This window comes from Chanodichthys erythropterus, chromosome 9 (assembly GCF_024489055.1).
Source record: "Chanodichthys erythropterus isolate Z2021 chromosome 9, ASM2448905v1, whole genome shotgun sequence".
Classification (NCBI taxonomy): domain Eukaryota; kingdom Metazoa; phylum Chordata; class Actinopteri; order Cypriniformes; family Xenocyprididae; genus Chanodichthys; species Chanodichthys erythropterus.
The window spans coordinates 34,037,241-34,052,559 of record NC_090229.1 but is presented as its reverse complement, the minus strand read 5'-3'; the positions used below and the strand labels follow the sequence as shown (position 1 = coordinate 34,052,559).

The 15,319-nt window shown below is 34.4% G+C and overlaps 1 protein-coding gene across 5 annotated transcripts in view; it reads left to right on the top strand.

Annotated features, from left to right (window-relative positions):
• The window catches only part of agtpbp1 (ATP/GTP binding carboxypeptidase 1), a 52,506-nt gene extending 41,916 nt beyond the window's left edge, over window positions 1-10,590 (top strand). For 4 of the 5 annotated variants that reach the window (XM_067395415.1, XM_067395418.1, XM_067395416.1 and 1 more), the window contains 2 exons: window positions 4,606-4,775; window positions 8,848-10,590. In XM_067395415.1, the coding sequence (XP_067251516.1) occupies window positions 4,606-4,775; window positions 8,848-9,022 (345 nt within the window). In that variant the 3' untranslated portion in view covers window positions 9,023-10,590. The remainder of the gene's footprint in view (window positions 1-4,605; window positions 4,776-8,847) is intronic. The other variant, XM_067395419.1, reaches the window with a different exon arrangement.
• The last annotated feature ends 4,729 nt before the right edge of the window (window positions 10,591-15,319 follow it).

Below are 15,319 nucleotides of genomic sequence, written 5' to 3'. Positions count from 1 at the left end.
TGTATTTGTTAACATTAGTTAATGCACTGTGAACTAACATGAACAAACTATGAACAGCTGGATTTTTATTAACTATTGTTAATAGAGATGAACAAATACAGTAATAAATGTATTTCCCATGGTTAGTTCATGTTAGTTAATACATCAACTAATGTTAACAAACGAACCTTATTGTAAAGTGTTACTGAAACTTTTTATTTTTACGAGTGGAAATGTTAAATTTAGTGCAGGAGAAACCTTTCTAATTTGAAGAAAACTAGCAAATCTGACATTTAAAAAAATATATATTAATATTTATTGCAGGTGTGCATAAAAAAGTCAAACAAAATTCTTAAAAGATCCTAATGTTTTATTTTGTGTAAAGCATGGATGCTTCTAAATTCTGTCACCAATTTAGTTTCTTGTACACCAAATTTAAAACTAAAAATACAGTCACATGAGTGTTAAACATATATTTTCTTATCCATACTACTGCTTTTTCTAACAATGAATAATCATTTCATCAATTCTTGATGAATAATGTTTAAATGTCAGTAAATATAAAATGACAGGTTTTCATGATGAATGTGAACAGTAGATGGCGCTAGAGCATGTGTGAAGATGCAGTAGTCTCAGGTCTCTGATAGTGACTCACTGTCTTCTGTCTATAGGACACATAATGGCGTCTCTGTGAGTTCAAGTAACATGGCTGAAGCTTCTTTTTGTTTAGTATCTGAATTTACCATTCTCCTGTAGAGAAACTAAAGCAGCAGCACTGTGATCTATAGTTAGTTTTCACTTCACTATAAAAATGTATGCATACCTGTGTTGGAGCCATCATCTAGTGGTTATGTTCTCTAACACACACGTGTCAAACTCCGCTCCTGGAGGGCCACTGTCCTGCAGAGTTTAACTCCAACCAGCCCAAAAACACCTGCCTGGACATTTATAGTAACCCTGAAGACCTTGATTAGCTGGTTCAGGTGTGTCTAATTGGGGCTGGAGCTAAAGTCTGAAGGACAGTGGCCCTCCAGGAACTGAGTTTGACTAACATATGAGCGTTTGAATCTGAAACCGCAAGCTCGCAACCTTTTCTGTCTGCTTATCTTTTACTAAGTACAAATGTTTTTTTGTTTTTTTTTGTTTGTTTGTTTGTTTGTTTTTCTTCCCTTTGTTTTATTTTAATTCCTATTCATTTAATTTTAATTTTTAAGTCAGGTCCACAATGCAGGTTATTGTCCTTTTTAGACTGGAAGAGACCGTCTGACTGACATGTCAAGCAGCCAATCACAGTTCATTTTCTTTAGCAGAAGGTTGAAATAGTTCATAAAACAATTACAGACATGGGGCATGGGGGGAAAGACATTTTAAAAACATTGAAATAGTGTCTCAGCAGTCTCTGTGAACAGTTGTACAGAAGACACTTGAAAATTGTTTAAATATTGTGAGCAGAATTTCTGCCCATGCAAAAGTAATTCAGTAAGTGCTGTTTACTTCAGACAAAATTAAGGAAAAAAAGCTGCTTTGTGAATGTGTAGTTTACTTGCTTCTAAGTGCCTCGAACAAAACCCTTTATCACAAACTTTGGAAAATCCATTGATTCATTTTTCATCAGAACCACTCAACCCAGTGCATTGTAAACACGACTTTGCTTCCAGGATGACTGATAAAAACCACCTGTGTGCCTTTGCTTGAGGAAGTTGTGTACAGCCCATCAATTAGATTAGATTTTGCTAAAATGAGAAAGTATTTTTCAGATTTGTGTGCAGTATGCATTAGAGATCAGATGATTAGTGGGTTTTATTTTTGACCATTTATTTTTTGATAGGTAATTTTTTTTTTTTTATAATATTTTATAAACTTTAATATTAAAGCTAGTTTCTGCCACAGAATAAAAATAAAATAAAAAATGAATTGACTTCAATCTCACAATACAATTTTTTTCTTTCAATGATGTATCAGTTTATATCGCAGTTCTCAGAAAAAAGTCAGAATTTCTAGATGTTAGCTCGCAATTGTGAATTTATAACTAACAATTCTGAGAAGTAAAGTCTCAATTGTGAGATATAAATGCATTTGCAAAAAAAGAGGCCTTTTTTTTATTTTGTTATTCTGTGGGTTGGGGGGGGGACTGAATTCTGAGAAAAAAAGTCAAGATGTAAAGTCACAATTGTGAGAAAAGAGTCTGAATTGTGAGATAAATAATTATAAGTCATAATTACCATTGAAACATGCTGAAAACAAGCTTCTTTGATTCAATTTTAGTTTTAGATTTGTGCATGATAACCCTGGTGACCCAAAAAGATAAAGTTATATATATTATTATATTTTTCAATGAAAAGCTACATTTCTCATTACATTCATTAGAGATTTTTTACCTTGCTGGGTGTTTCATGCCATCTGACATTCAAAATGAAATCAGTGAGGAGATTCTGATCCAATCAGCCAGTCACAAATCATCTCACATACATCTTAATGGAATGTTCTATGTTAATAAAAGTCAAGCTCAATCAACAGCAAATTCTGGCTTGATGTAGATTGCCACAAAAATTTGTTTGAATATTTGTCCTGCCTTTTACTTTATCCTTAAAAAAAAAGCTGTGGGTTACAGTGAGGCACTTACAATAGAAGTGAATTGGCCCAATTCATAAATATTTGAGTACTCTGTGTTTCAATAGTATAGGCACAAGACATAAACAATATGTTTGTTAACATGATTGTGTACCTTTTTTATGTGAAGTTATATCCAATTTTACAACTTTATTGCCATGGCAACATAGCACCTAAATCTTACAACGTCAATAAAATTGATGATGCAAATTTTATAGCTTTAATAATGCACACGATTTAACAGAATAAGTGATTTTATATCATAAGCTTCACATTTCTACATATAAGCTTTCCAGAAATTGGCCCCCACTTCCATTGTAAGTGCCTGACACTCACAAATTCTTTTATTTTTAATATTTATTTTAGAAGAATAGCAAATCTAGTTCACAAAGATTAAATACATTAACATTGACATATTCAATAACATGCTAATATACAGGGCTTGACATGAACTTTTTTGCTCACCAGCCACTGTGGCTAGTGGTTTTCCAAAGTTACTAGCCACTCAGCATTTTCACTGGCCACAATTTTGACATCGATACCATGCACTCACTGTAAACCCTAATTCTCAGAATACTTAATTGTTTTGAGTACGCAAACTTAAATTGAATTAGTTCAGTTAAATTAACTGTTATGTGTATTTAGAACTTTCTCTTTCTTTTGAGTTCACAGAATTGACATATTTCAAGTAAACTGAACCATTTCATTGTTTGGAGTTGTACTCATTTCTTTTAATTTAGACTAACTTAAGTTTAACTGAAACTGGACTGCCATGGCACTCAAAAGGGAGAGTAAATGATAAAATTAAGTGTTATATAATGTTTTTTGTGTGTGCAAGATTGATGGTAAGGGAGTTTTAGTAAGTGATTAATGTTTTGTTATGCTAATTTAGAAGAGTTTCTGTTAATGTGGGTTTTTGGAGAGTTACCATCATGTGACAAGCATGCGGCTTGATATGAGAGCAGGTCAGTTACATGTTTTAAGTTGCTTTACTTATTCAGTAAGTGCTATACCATGTTATTGTTAACATGTTAGCAAATGAGCAAGTTGACATTTTTAGAATTTACTTAGGGTTTACGGTGAAATAAATAACTCATCTGATTTGCAACTCAAAATAAAAAAAGTTAATAAACTAAATATTTTATGTTAATTGCTATCAAAATGTATGAGTTAGCCAACTCTGTACTTCAAGTTAGGATAAATTAACATGCATGAGTACTATGAACTCAAAACTTGATAGTTCTGCTTACTTAAAATTTGTAACATCATAACTCCAAAAATTTGATGTAACTGATTACCTCAAATTTTTTGAGTTAGCCAAATAGAGTCTGCCATATAGATATTTTAATATTATCATCATGTCTGAATATTATTATGCATGAGTATTGGAAGCTTTTCATATATTTCCTTATCGATATGTGTCGAAAAATCTATATTTTTGACAACAGTACATTTCACTTAGTTTAAGTTTTAGTTTCAGATGCCTTTTCAAAAGACTACATTTAAAAATAATTATATATAATATTTAACAAGGAGTGACTGCGTTACACACCACTGCTGAAATCTATATGTATATATATATATATATATATATATATATATATATATATATATATATATATATATATATAAATATATATAAATATAAATTTGAAGTGGATCAAAAAAGGTTAATCAAAGTTGTCCTTAGAGGAAGGTTTTAGGACAACTTTGATGAAAGGTTTTGATCCACTTCAAATGTTGACACACACAGTAGTCAACATTTGAGAAAAACTTTCATCAAAGTTGTCCTAAAACCTTCTTCCTAGGACATCTTTGATTAACTTTTTTGATCCACTTCAAATGTTGACTACTGTGTTTGTGTGTGCATTGTATATATATATATATAGCTTTATTTGTTTAATTCATCATGTCTCACCCGAGTCACCCCTGTTGATAAATGCAACCCAGGTGTCATTTTGCAAACTAATCCTGTACAAATAGTGCTTGTAACAGGTAATCTGTGTGTGTTTGCAGGGTCTACAGATCGGTACAAATGAATTGGAGGAAATGGGCGCTCAGTTTTGTTTGGCTCTGCTCAGGCTAAGACGCTTCACGTCCCCCTTAGAGCTCCACAACCACAACTCCCATCTAGTGGACATGGACAACGACCTGATAGACACACGCAGCATCCCCAACGTCACCAGGTACACGCACACACACTCCAGTACAATGACCATATCCAGCCCAGGGACGTCCTGTTATTGTGCCGCTGCATGAACCAGCACAAACCGTAGAAGACGCAACAGCCGCCATATCGAATTTCAATACAACATTAAGCAGCTCGGAGCCCACAAGTTCAGAACAATAATAGACCTGATGTCCATGATGTCAGAAGCTTCTAGATTCTAGAAGCTTCTTGAGAACGTACTTCGGCCCCTCCTAACTTGTGTATTTCTGTAATGGATAAGAACACACACACACACACACGCGATCTTGCAGCCCTCTTCTAATGGCCGGCACCACTTGAGGAGATGTCGGTCACATGGGGCTCAGCACACTTGAGTGAAGAGAGAAGCACTCTGCTCATTATAGTCATCTAATCACCTGATCAAAACGCCCGCTAATCCACTTTGAGTCTGTCCCCCCTCCCCTCGGCCTGTCTCGCTCGGATCCAGTTTCTTCCCCCTCACACCATTAAAACCATTAAAAACCCACTAAAACCAGCCAAACCACCAGACCACACATTAAACCATTTAACTGCTTAACAAGAGGGCCATAAAACCATCATCACTCTTAGTAAGGTTATTGTGTTAGGAGAGAGAGATACCGAGCGAGAGGGATGCAGAGAAATGCCTCCTCTGCCGCCACATGAGGTTTTCGACCGCTACCCTACAGGAGTCGTTTGTTGGTTTTTTGTATTGACCGGTCATTTATTATAGCTCAAACTTAGGGTTAGAGATTTGAACAACCCCCTAACCTAAAGTATTAAACTGTGGCTCGTAACTCGTCCCGCTCTGTGTGAATGATGCCTCAAATTGTGTGGCTTGTTGAGGAGGGGTGGGAGATCCCATAGACTTACATTGAAGGAGGGTCCTGAGCTATATATAGAGAGCCGAACATCATAAGGACTTGGGGGTGGGCTCTGTTTACTTGGTCCACAATGCACCAACGATCATGGAAATTCTGGAAATATCTCGTAATTTTTCAATTTACATTTCTAAGCTTGTCATGAAAAAAAAAAACTATATGTACAGTTAGGTCCTTATATATTTGCACACAGGCACAATTTTTGTTAATTTAGCTGTTTACCAACATATTCAAGGTACATTTATATTATAAATATGGGCTTAAGTTGTTAGTTCAGCCAAAAATGAAAATTCTGTCATTAATTACTCACCCTCATGTCATTCCACACCCGTAAGACTTTCGTTCATCTTCAGAACACAAATTAAGATATTTTTGATCAAATCCATTGTCTTAGTGAGGGCTCTATTGACAGCAAGATAATTAACACTTTCAATGTCCAGAAAGCTACTAAAGACTAGGGGTGTGACGAGACTGGTATCTCACGAGACGAGATTTTTACACACTATTTTTAAGAAATCCTCAATGGCGAAATACATGACTAGAAAAAATATTCTGCAGGTGTATTTGAAATGTTTTAACTAATCATCTTGTAATGAATGTCATTTCAGTTCTACTTTCTGAGTATGAATTATCATATGCACTAAAACACAACAATACTCAAGTACTATAAAAGGTTTTGTATGGAGTCAAATTAATGCCTTAAAGTTTTGCACAAAAATAAAGTTTTGCAAAACAAAAAAGAATTGAGCAATAAAAAAATGTTTTGCAAACAAAAATAAAGAATTGCAAAATAAAATAAACTAGTGCAAAAATAGTGCAAGTTTCTTGACTCCACCCCCACGTCAAACCAGTGCCATAAAGAGAACCGCACAGAAAAGTGCAGCGCAAAAGAAAACCGGTATCGTGAGCGCACGCTTGACTGAAACGCAGAATAAAATGAGCGTTACAAATGATTTAGTAGGTTTGAGCATGAAAAATATGTGGCAAAGATAAAATAGGATTACAGCTGTCATTGATTTTTGTAATTGATTATATTTTTATTTTTGCACTACTTTATTTTATTTTGCAATTTATTATTTTTGTTTGCAAAACTTATTTTTTCTGCTCAATACTTTATTTTTCCTTTGCAATTCTTTATTTTTGTTTGCAAAACATTTTTTTATTGCTCAATTCTTTTTTTTGTTTTTCAAAACTTTATTTTTGTGCAAAACTTTAAGGCATTCATTTGACTCCATAGTTTTGCCACAAACTCAACGGACTGACTTCTCTTCTGTATGATTTCAGTCTCTTCAGACCTTACTGTACATGATGTATGAGCTTCTACAACTTTTGACCTCCTAACTGAACTCCTTTCCTCAAACTGACCATAGAAATACAAACAGTATAAATAAAAATGTTAACACTTTACAATAAGGTCTCATTTATTAACATGAATGTATTAACCAACATCAACTAACAATGAGCAATATATGTGCTACAGTATTTATTAATCTTTGTTTATGTTAGTTAATAAAAATAGTAATTCATTGTTAGTTAATGCACTGTGAACTATCCTGAACTAATGTTAACAAATGAAACCTTATTGTTTGTGCTTAGTAAGATTAAGAGAAAACTGTTCATTTTTTTGGTAACATTTTGGTAACATAAGTGCAACCATCACACTCTCCCAATGTTCAAAGTGCAAATAAGACCAAATTTTTCTTTGATACAGAGCTAAGAGATGGTTAAAACTACACTGCCCAGCCTTAAATAGCTTTCATATTGAGAGATATTTGCATTCATCAGGAAGCCGCTTTCAAAATGCGGGGTATTGAGATCGCGTTTGAATACGCGCTTATGTTTACTTTCACTTTCACGATCGCGCATAATTCTGTGAATATGGAGCGGCGGCGACCGTTATCCAACTGAATTAAATGCTTTTTATTTAAATACAAAGCAAAACGACAGTGGAAGCGTAATGTAAACGTAGCGGTGGCATATTCTTTCCTAATCATCCTAACACTCTGTCATGGCAACATCACAAAGACCACTTTTCGCCTTTCGCCTCATCACATTTTAGTCTCGCGAGATCTCGTGACACGAGATCTTGTCACCCCTACTAAAAACATATTTAAATCAGTCCATGTGACTACAGTGGTTCAACCTTAATGTTATAAAGCGTCGAGAATACTTTTTGTGCGCCTAAAAAAAACTAAATAATGACTTTATTCAACAATATCTAGTGATGGGCGATTTCAAAACACTTTACGAATCTTTTATTTCGAATCAGTGGTTTAGAGCATGTATCAAACTGCCAAAGTCACGTGATTTCAGTAAACGAGGCTTCGTTACATCATAAGTGTTTCAAACGTTACATCATAAGTGTTTCAAACGTTTCGAAATTTTAATCACATGACTTTACTCGCTCCGAACCACTGATTTGAAACAAAAGATTCATAAAGCTTCGAAGCTTCATGAAGCAGTGTTTTGAAATCGCCCATCACTAGATATTGTGGAATAAAGTCCAAATTTTCTGAAGAGACTTGATCGCTTTATATGATGCACAGATTGAATTTAGGCTTTTATTCACATATAAACATTCATCAACTCACACATCAGTTGTGGTAAACTGAAGCTCAGGCATGTTTGCTTGGCGTGCGAGAACCAATGAGGTTCATTCTCGTGTTACACAGCACGTTTGAGCTTCAGTGAGAACCAATGAGGTTTGTTCTCGCACATCAAGCATGTATGTTTGAGCATATGTTTATGTTTGCTGATCAATATGTATATGTGAATAAAATCCTAAATTCAATCTTTTCATCATATTAAGCAATCAAATCTCTTCAGGAAATTTGGACTAAACCACTCAATTCACATGGATTACTTTTACAATCTTTTTATGACGTTTTTGAAGCGACAAAATGGTAGTTGCATGGACTGTAAATGAAGATCTTCATTTGTGTTTCAAAGATGAACGAAAGTCTTATGTGTTTGGAACGACATGAAGGTGAGTGATGACCTCTTTTTCATTTTTGGGTGAACTAACCCTTTAAGTTGGTGTTAATAGAAATGCGGTTAGCTGTTTGTGACTTATGGGAATAAACTGTTCTGTTGTATCTTGTTTCTGTCAAGATATGATCTCACCTCTCATATACTCATCTTAGCTGACATAATAAATGACAGCCATGTGTCTGTGTGTGTTTCCTGCAGTCACACCACATATGTGTTGGATGAGGATGAGCCAGCGTTCCTGGAGGAAGTGGACTACAGTGCGGAAAGCAATGACGATAACGACCCCGATCTTGACCCCGATCTCCAGGATAACCATGCCCTCCTGGACCCCAGTTCTGACTCAGAGTTCAGCCACCAAGACTCTCTTAACTGAAATCGTACCAGGCTCACTTTAGTGTAAGGCTTTAGCTCAACTCACCGGTCGTTTGCCTGTGTTATATGTCACCTGTGTTCGCCTAAACGCCTACTTCATAGAACTTGTTCACAACACTTGCCTAAATTAGTATAACCAAACCAGAAGATCTGCTTTCTGATAGCAAACATATAATAATGCAGAAGGTCCTTTTGAGATCATGACGCATATAGATGCTTTTCAAGCTATAGCACTCTGAAGTCTCTAAAGTAATGTTACATTAATGTCATTATTAAGTCATCCTCATGTCGTTCCAAACCTGTTTGACTTTTATTCTTCTGTGGAACACAAAAGGAGATGTTATGAAGAATGTTCACACTGCTCCTTCCATACAATGAAAGCATACTGTAACCAGAAAAAGCACTATAAAAGCATTTTCGTGCTTTAGTCCATATCTTCTGAAATTTAATTTGTTTTAAGTTATGTTTTATGTTCCACAAAAAAAAAAGTAATACATATTTTTGGAATATGAGGTTGAGTAAATGACAGAAAGGGTGCTGTCAAATCGATTAATCGCATCTAAAATAAAAGTTAATAAAAGTTATATATATAAAACAAACTTTTATTTTAGATTTGACAGCACTAGACAGAACCCACAAATAAAACATAATCTAAAATGTTTAAATGTAATATTATTTATTATTATTAATGTAAAATTATACTCAAAATTATACTAAAATACACAAACTACATTTTAAATGTCATGTGCTTAACAGAAAATATAAAAGGTCATTACCATTTCATAAATAGCTGTGTTTTCTAAAACACTAGATTCGCATCTCTTTAAGAACAGGTGGTACGGCTATAATCCTGATTGTGAACGACGTATGGTCATCTAACAAACCACAATGTCACCTAACTTCACCACAGGACAGAAGCAACACCTCACAGTACAATAATGCAATCTAATGAATGTAACATCACACTTATTCTCTTGAACACTCACCTGTATGCTTCCTGTGGCGTCCTGATAGGATCACCATGAGGTCGCAGTGCTAGATCTGTAATGTATTTGTGTGGGTGTGTGTTCACGGCACATTTTGTGGCTGCAGTTTCTTTTTAAGTGAGAGAGCTTCTGTATTTTAATTTAGATGTTAATATTTCTTTGTTGCATTTGTATAATTAGTGCATGATTTTTGGAAGTTGCCTTTTTTTAATTTATTTTATTAGTTTTATTTGTTTGTTGGGAGAAAAGAAAGGTAAAATATGATTTTGACAGTGTGTTAGTGTGCTTGTTTGTATTTCTTTGTTTGATGTCAGCAGTTGGCCAAAGTATGTATGTATGGGGTAGAGAAAATAGTTTGGTTGTGTTTGAATGTTTGTCCGTCTTTGAAATTATGGGTAATAAACAACTAAGTTAAGCTGATCCATATACGTTGCATTTGCACTTAACTTGTATGAAATGACTGAATATTTGCCTCCCAAAAAACGTACAAAAGTTTCAAGAAGTTTGGGGTTAGAAAGATTTTTGTTTTAGTTAAAGGTACAGTTTGTAAAATTTTTGCAGTAAAATATCCAAAAACCACTAGGCTAGTGTTATATATTTTGTTCAGCAGATTACTAACAATATCTCTAATGTTTTCAACTACTTGTAAATCATGAGAAAATTCCCATTCTAAACAGTGACACGGGGCAGTGCAGTCGCCTGTCAATGACGCAGTTACCTTTGTTACCGCCTTTACTGACGTAGAAACCACATGACAACAGTGCCGTGGACAAATGCGGAAGTAGTGTCTAGCGTCCAGCAAACTACTAGCTTGCTTCAAGCAGTTCCTTATTTACTTCTTGCACGTTTTATGGTGGATTGTGTTACTTATTTATGGAACATAATTACTGTTTACCATCTGCCGCTGGTTCTGTCGACAAGGACAGCTCCCGTAAACTCATGACCGGAAAAGCGGAAGCGGCGCCGGCGACTGTGTCATAATAAAAGTCCCGCTGCTCGTGAGGCATGTGTTGATCAATCGCTCCAGCTCCTCGTTCAGCTCCCGCAACACTCGCTCCTGCTCTGCTTCATACTACAGTAACGTTAATAATCGCATCCACGAACATGAGTTCTTCCAGACTCCAATCCCTATTCTTTTGCACCGTCCGTTGAGATGGAGACCACATGTCCCAAGTTTCCGCTCTAAAACTTGGCGTCATCAAACTACGCCTTTGTTTTGAATAGGCTTCTAGCGACCTCTAGCGGAAAAAAATATCACAAATTGTACCTTTTAATAGCTGTCTTCAGCATCTACACGTTAAATTGATCAAAAGTGACAGTCAAGACATTTATAATGTTACAAAAGATTTTTATTTAAAATAAATCTTGTTCTTTTGAACCTTCATCAAAGAATAGAACAAAAATTAGTATATTAGAATTATTTCTAGATGATCATGTGACACTCAAGACTGGAGTAACTAATAAGGCTGGAGCTATTTTCATTTGTAATATTACTGTTTTACTGTATTTTTGATATGCAAATAAATGCAACTTTATTTTTTAAAAGAAACTTTTAAAAAACATTTAAAACTTACCGCTCCCAAACTGAACGGTATTGTAAGTACTAAGAATTATTATAGGGATTCAATAGATTACTAGTATAGATTACTGTTTTGATCATGCTTTAAATTAACAAAGTTCAAAAACAGATGCATTAAGGTTTATTGCTGCATCATCAAATCATCTTCACTGAACATAGATTGGATCTGTTTAACATTCGACATGCCAATATAAATAAAACAGAACAAAGATAAATCTGAAATAAACAGTGCTTTTCAGGTAGGTCTAACAGAAATTGACTGCTGTATAAATTAAATATATATATAATGTGTGTGTGTATATATATATATATATATATATATGTGTGTGTGTATATATATATATATATATATAATATATATATATATATATATATATATATATATATATATATACACACACATTATATATATATATTTTATATATATATATTTTATATATATATATATATATATATATATATATATATATATATATATATATATATATATATATATATATATACACACGCAGCAGGAATATTAGGCTGCTGTCACTTTAAGAGCTGCAGGAATCTAATATACTGATACACACGTTTTATTTCTCAACTACATTTAACTTTACATTCAGTTAAGCCATGACCGACTGTAGTAGGATACTCCTGAAGATGGGCATTTTGATATAATTTTGTGTGAATTTGTCCATTCAAGTGCAAGAAGAAGTGAAAAAGAACTCAATTCAGTATTTGTGTGCTGCCTGAGATGCTGCTTTCTGGGCGCGTGATTTGGATGTGTGCGCACACAAAATGTATCACATCTTCTTGGGCTTCAATATTTAAATTGGCAAAGCTTAAAAATACCAAAGGATAAAATTTTGTGATGATGCAGCACTGGCCGTATCGGGACGGTGACTTTTCTGTCGATTGTCCCGAGCATCCCTGCTATATTTTGTACAGGTTTCATTTTGTTTTGTATTTAAGTATTTAATTATATTACCCAGAGAAAACATTGGATTATGCAACAGACATTATACAACATTTCACGCAGTTAAATAATCAAAACCATCAGTATCGGCCTTATACATGCTATAGCCGATATGCTGATGGTTTTAAATTGATCAAAAAACAGTATCTGTGGTATGGTTGGGGACCTAACCAGGATAAACATTAAAACTGGTGATAGACTGATTATATATCAGCCAGGCCATTTAAACAGATGATATTTGGCCATTTCAAGTTAATTGGCCGATAAGCATGCCAAAAATATTGGCCAATGCCCATCTCTGCTAGTCTAATTTCCAAGTTCTTTTAACAGCCTTGCCAAGAGATACTGCACAATTTTTTTTCAGATATTTTTAGTGAATCTTGAGTAAATATTAAGTAAAATGAATGAATTAAATTCACAAATTTTGCTCATTATATTGTCCATTCATGTAGGCTGGTCCACTAGTTAAAATACGCACTGTTTCCAAATATTATCACAATGACTTAAACATTATACATAATAACATGAAATTACGATAACTGTGATGAAATGTGTAGTTCCGGTCCTGGTTGCTCATTTCAACAATCCAGCTTTGTTATATTCCACAAAATAGCTTTGACCTATAGGCTAACCCTTACGCAACAGAGAAACAAGCATCTATTCACCATTATCAGTGAACAGCTCATATTTGTTGCATGTCATTGTTATATGAGAGACTGTCTCATAGAGCAGGGGTTTTCAATCTTTTAGATGCCACGAACCCCCAAATATGATCATCCTCATGAGAGGGAACCCCATCCTAAAATTTAAATTAAGCTGTATATGAAGAGTTCAGATGCAAAGCCTCTAAGTGCCATCTGAAATTTTCTCCTAAAATTAGCATTTTTATCAAGCTTGTATGTTTGTTCAGTTATTTCACTTTAATGGCAATGAAAAGGTACTATTAATTGCCACTAAAGTGAAATTACTGAACCTAAAAATACAAGCTTGATAAAAATGCTCATTTTAGAAGGAAATTTCAGAAGGCACTTAGAGGCTTTTGCATCTGAAGTCTTCATATGTATAAAGACCCAATTTATACACTGAAAATTAATATTATAAATGTGTCAAATATTTGGAAAGTATTTTGTTTCTATTACATTACATTATTTTTTTCCTGCTCATTATAGTAGCTGTAACTTATTCAGTACTTATTATAGTACTGTAATTTATTCATGCATTTATTCATGTATTAATATAACAATTTGTATTGATTTAATAACTTTTATTTTAATTACATTTATTTATTTAAATCTTTTATTTATTTTTACTTTTTTTCCCTACACTTTCTCACAGACCCCTTTGTACTCCCCAAGCCCCAGGTTGAAAACCCCTGTCCCAAAGTACGAATGTAACAATGAACTTGCATAATAAAGTTTTAAATAAAAAAAAGTGTCCTTAAAGCTGCAGGCAGTAAGTTTTGCCTCTTTGTCGCCATCTCTGTTTGAAACCTGCAATTGCAGTTATTTGCGGAATAATCATCTTTACGTGGGTTTTGCATCGTCACGACTCTTCAGCGCAGATTAATCTAATGTTTTGAGGAGAATGTGTGGCTGTTATTCACCGGACCGGTGGATACTGTACTTCAGAAAGATGTATTTTCACCAGAAAATGTCATCTGAACAAGTAAGTAACAAATCTGTAACTTTGTTCTGACCAACTAAGAAAAAGAAGCATTACAATAAATCGCGCTACCAATGGTGATTAAATCTAACGATCGCTTCGTTCATATCACATCAAACCGTGTAAATTATTATTATTGTTATACTTTGTTCTCAAATTGTTAATGTTAACATCAGCATTGTGTGACAATGTGTATTTAGTGTGTATTAGCGTTAGATTTCAATTTCTGTACAGTCTAATCTCTACATTAATTAGTCATACCATACAGTCTGCAATCAAAATGATAAGTTTAATTATTGCAGCTGATAAAAGGCTAGAAATGATCCGCCATCCTCACATGTGATTTAGCCTACTAGCTGGGACTTGTTCTTTATGTAAACGCAATGACGAACAGCTGCATGCTCGAATTTCCTGCAGAAACCTACCAGTACCACTCGAATTATAAAACATTATTACAAGCTTACTTTTGCGAATCGGGCTAAGGTAATGAGAGTTTTGAACACTGGCTGGTTATGTACTTGCTCAAAAATTGATTCGGACTGCAGCTTTAATAGATTTATTGTGTGGTAAGCATTTTATAAAAGCTTGAGATCAAGTTGTATTGTGAATATAGTCACAGGTCAGCACGGCCTCTTCTACCTTAACTAACTAGACTTTAAATAGTGAAAATCCCCTACAATTACATTTATAACAACAACAGAAGTTCATCTGTGCAGAAAAGAGCACTACTGCTAAAAGGATGACTGACCGCTTTACAACTCTAACACATAGTTTTGGGGAAGAATTAATGTAAGTGCTTTAACAAAATTACAGACTTCACATTTATGTTTTTAAACCCTCCTAAATGCCTCGCCCATATGCTTCCTTTGTACGTGCATTACTGCAAAAGCTATTTTAGCTTGTTTGTACAAAATGCTGTCCATAAAGCTTAACTTGTTTTGAACCTGGAACACTGTGGACAAGTGGATGGTCAGACAGGAAAGAATAAAATGAGTGAATGAACAAGTGGGAGCAGGAGACACATGTCTTAAGCAGCGGAAGAATGTTAATCCACAGTCGGCATGCCAAACGAAACCTCCCGTCTTTTCAGCTCCATCACTTCCTCTTTCT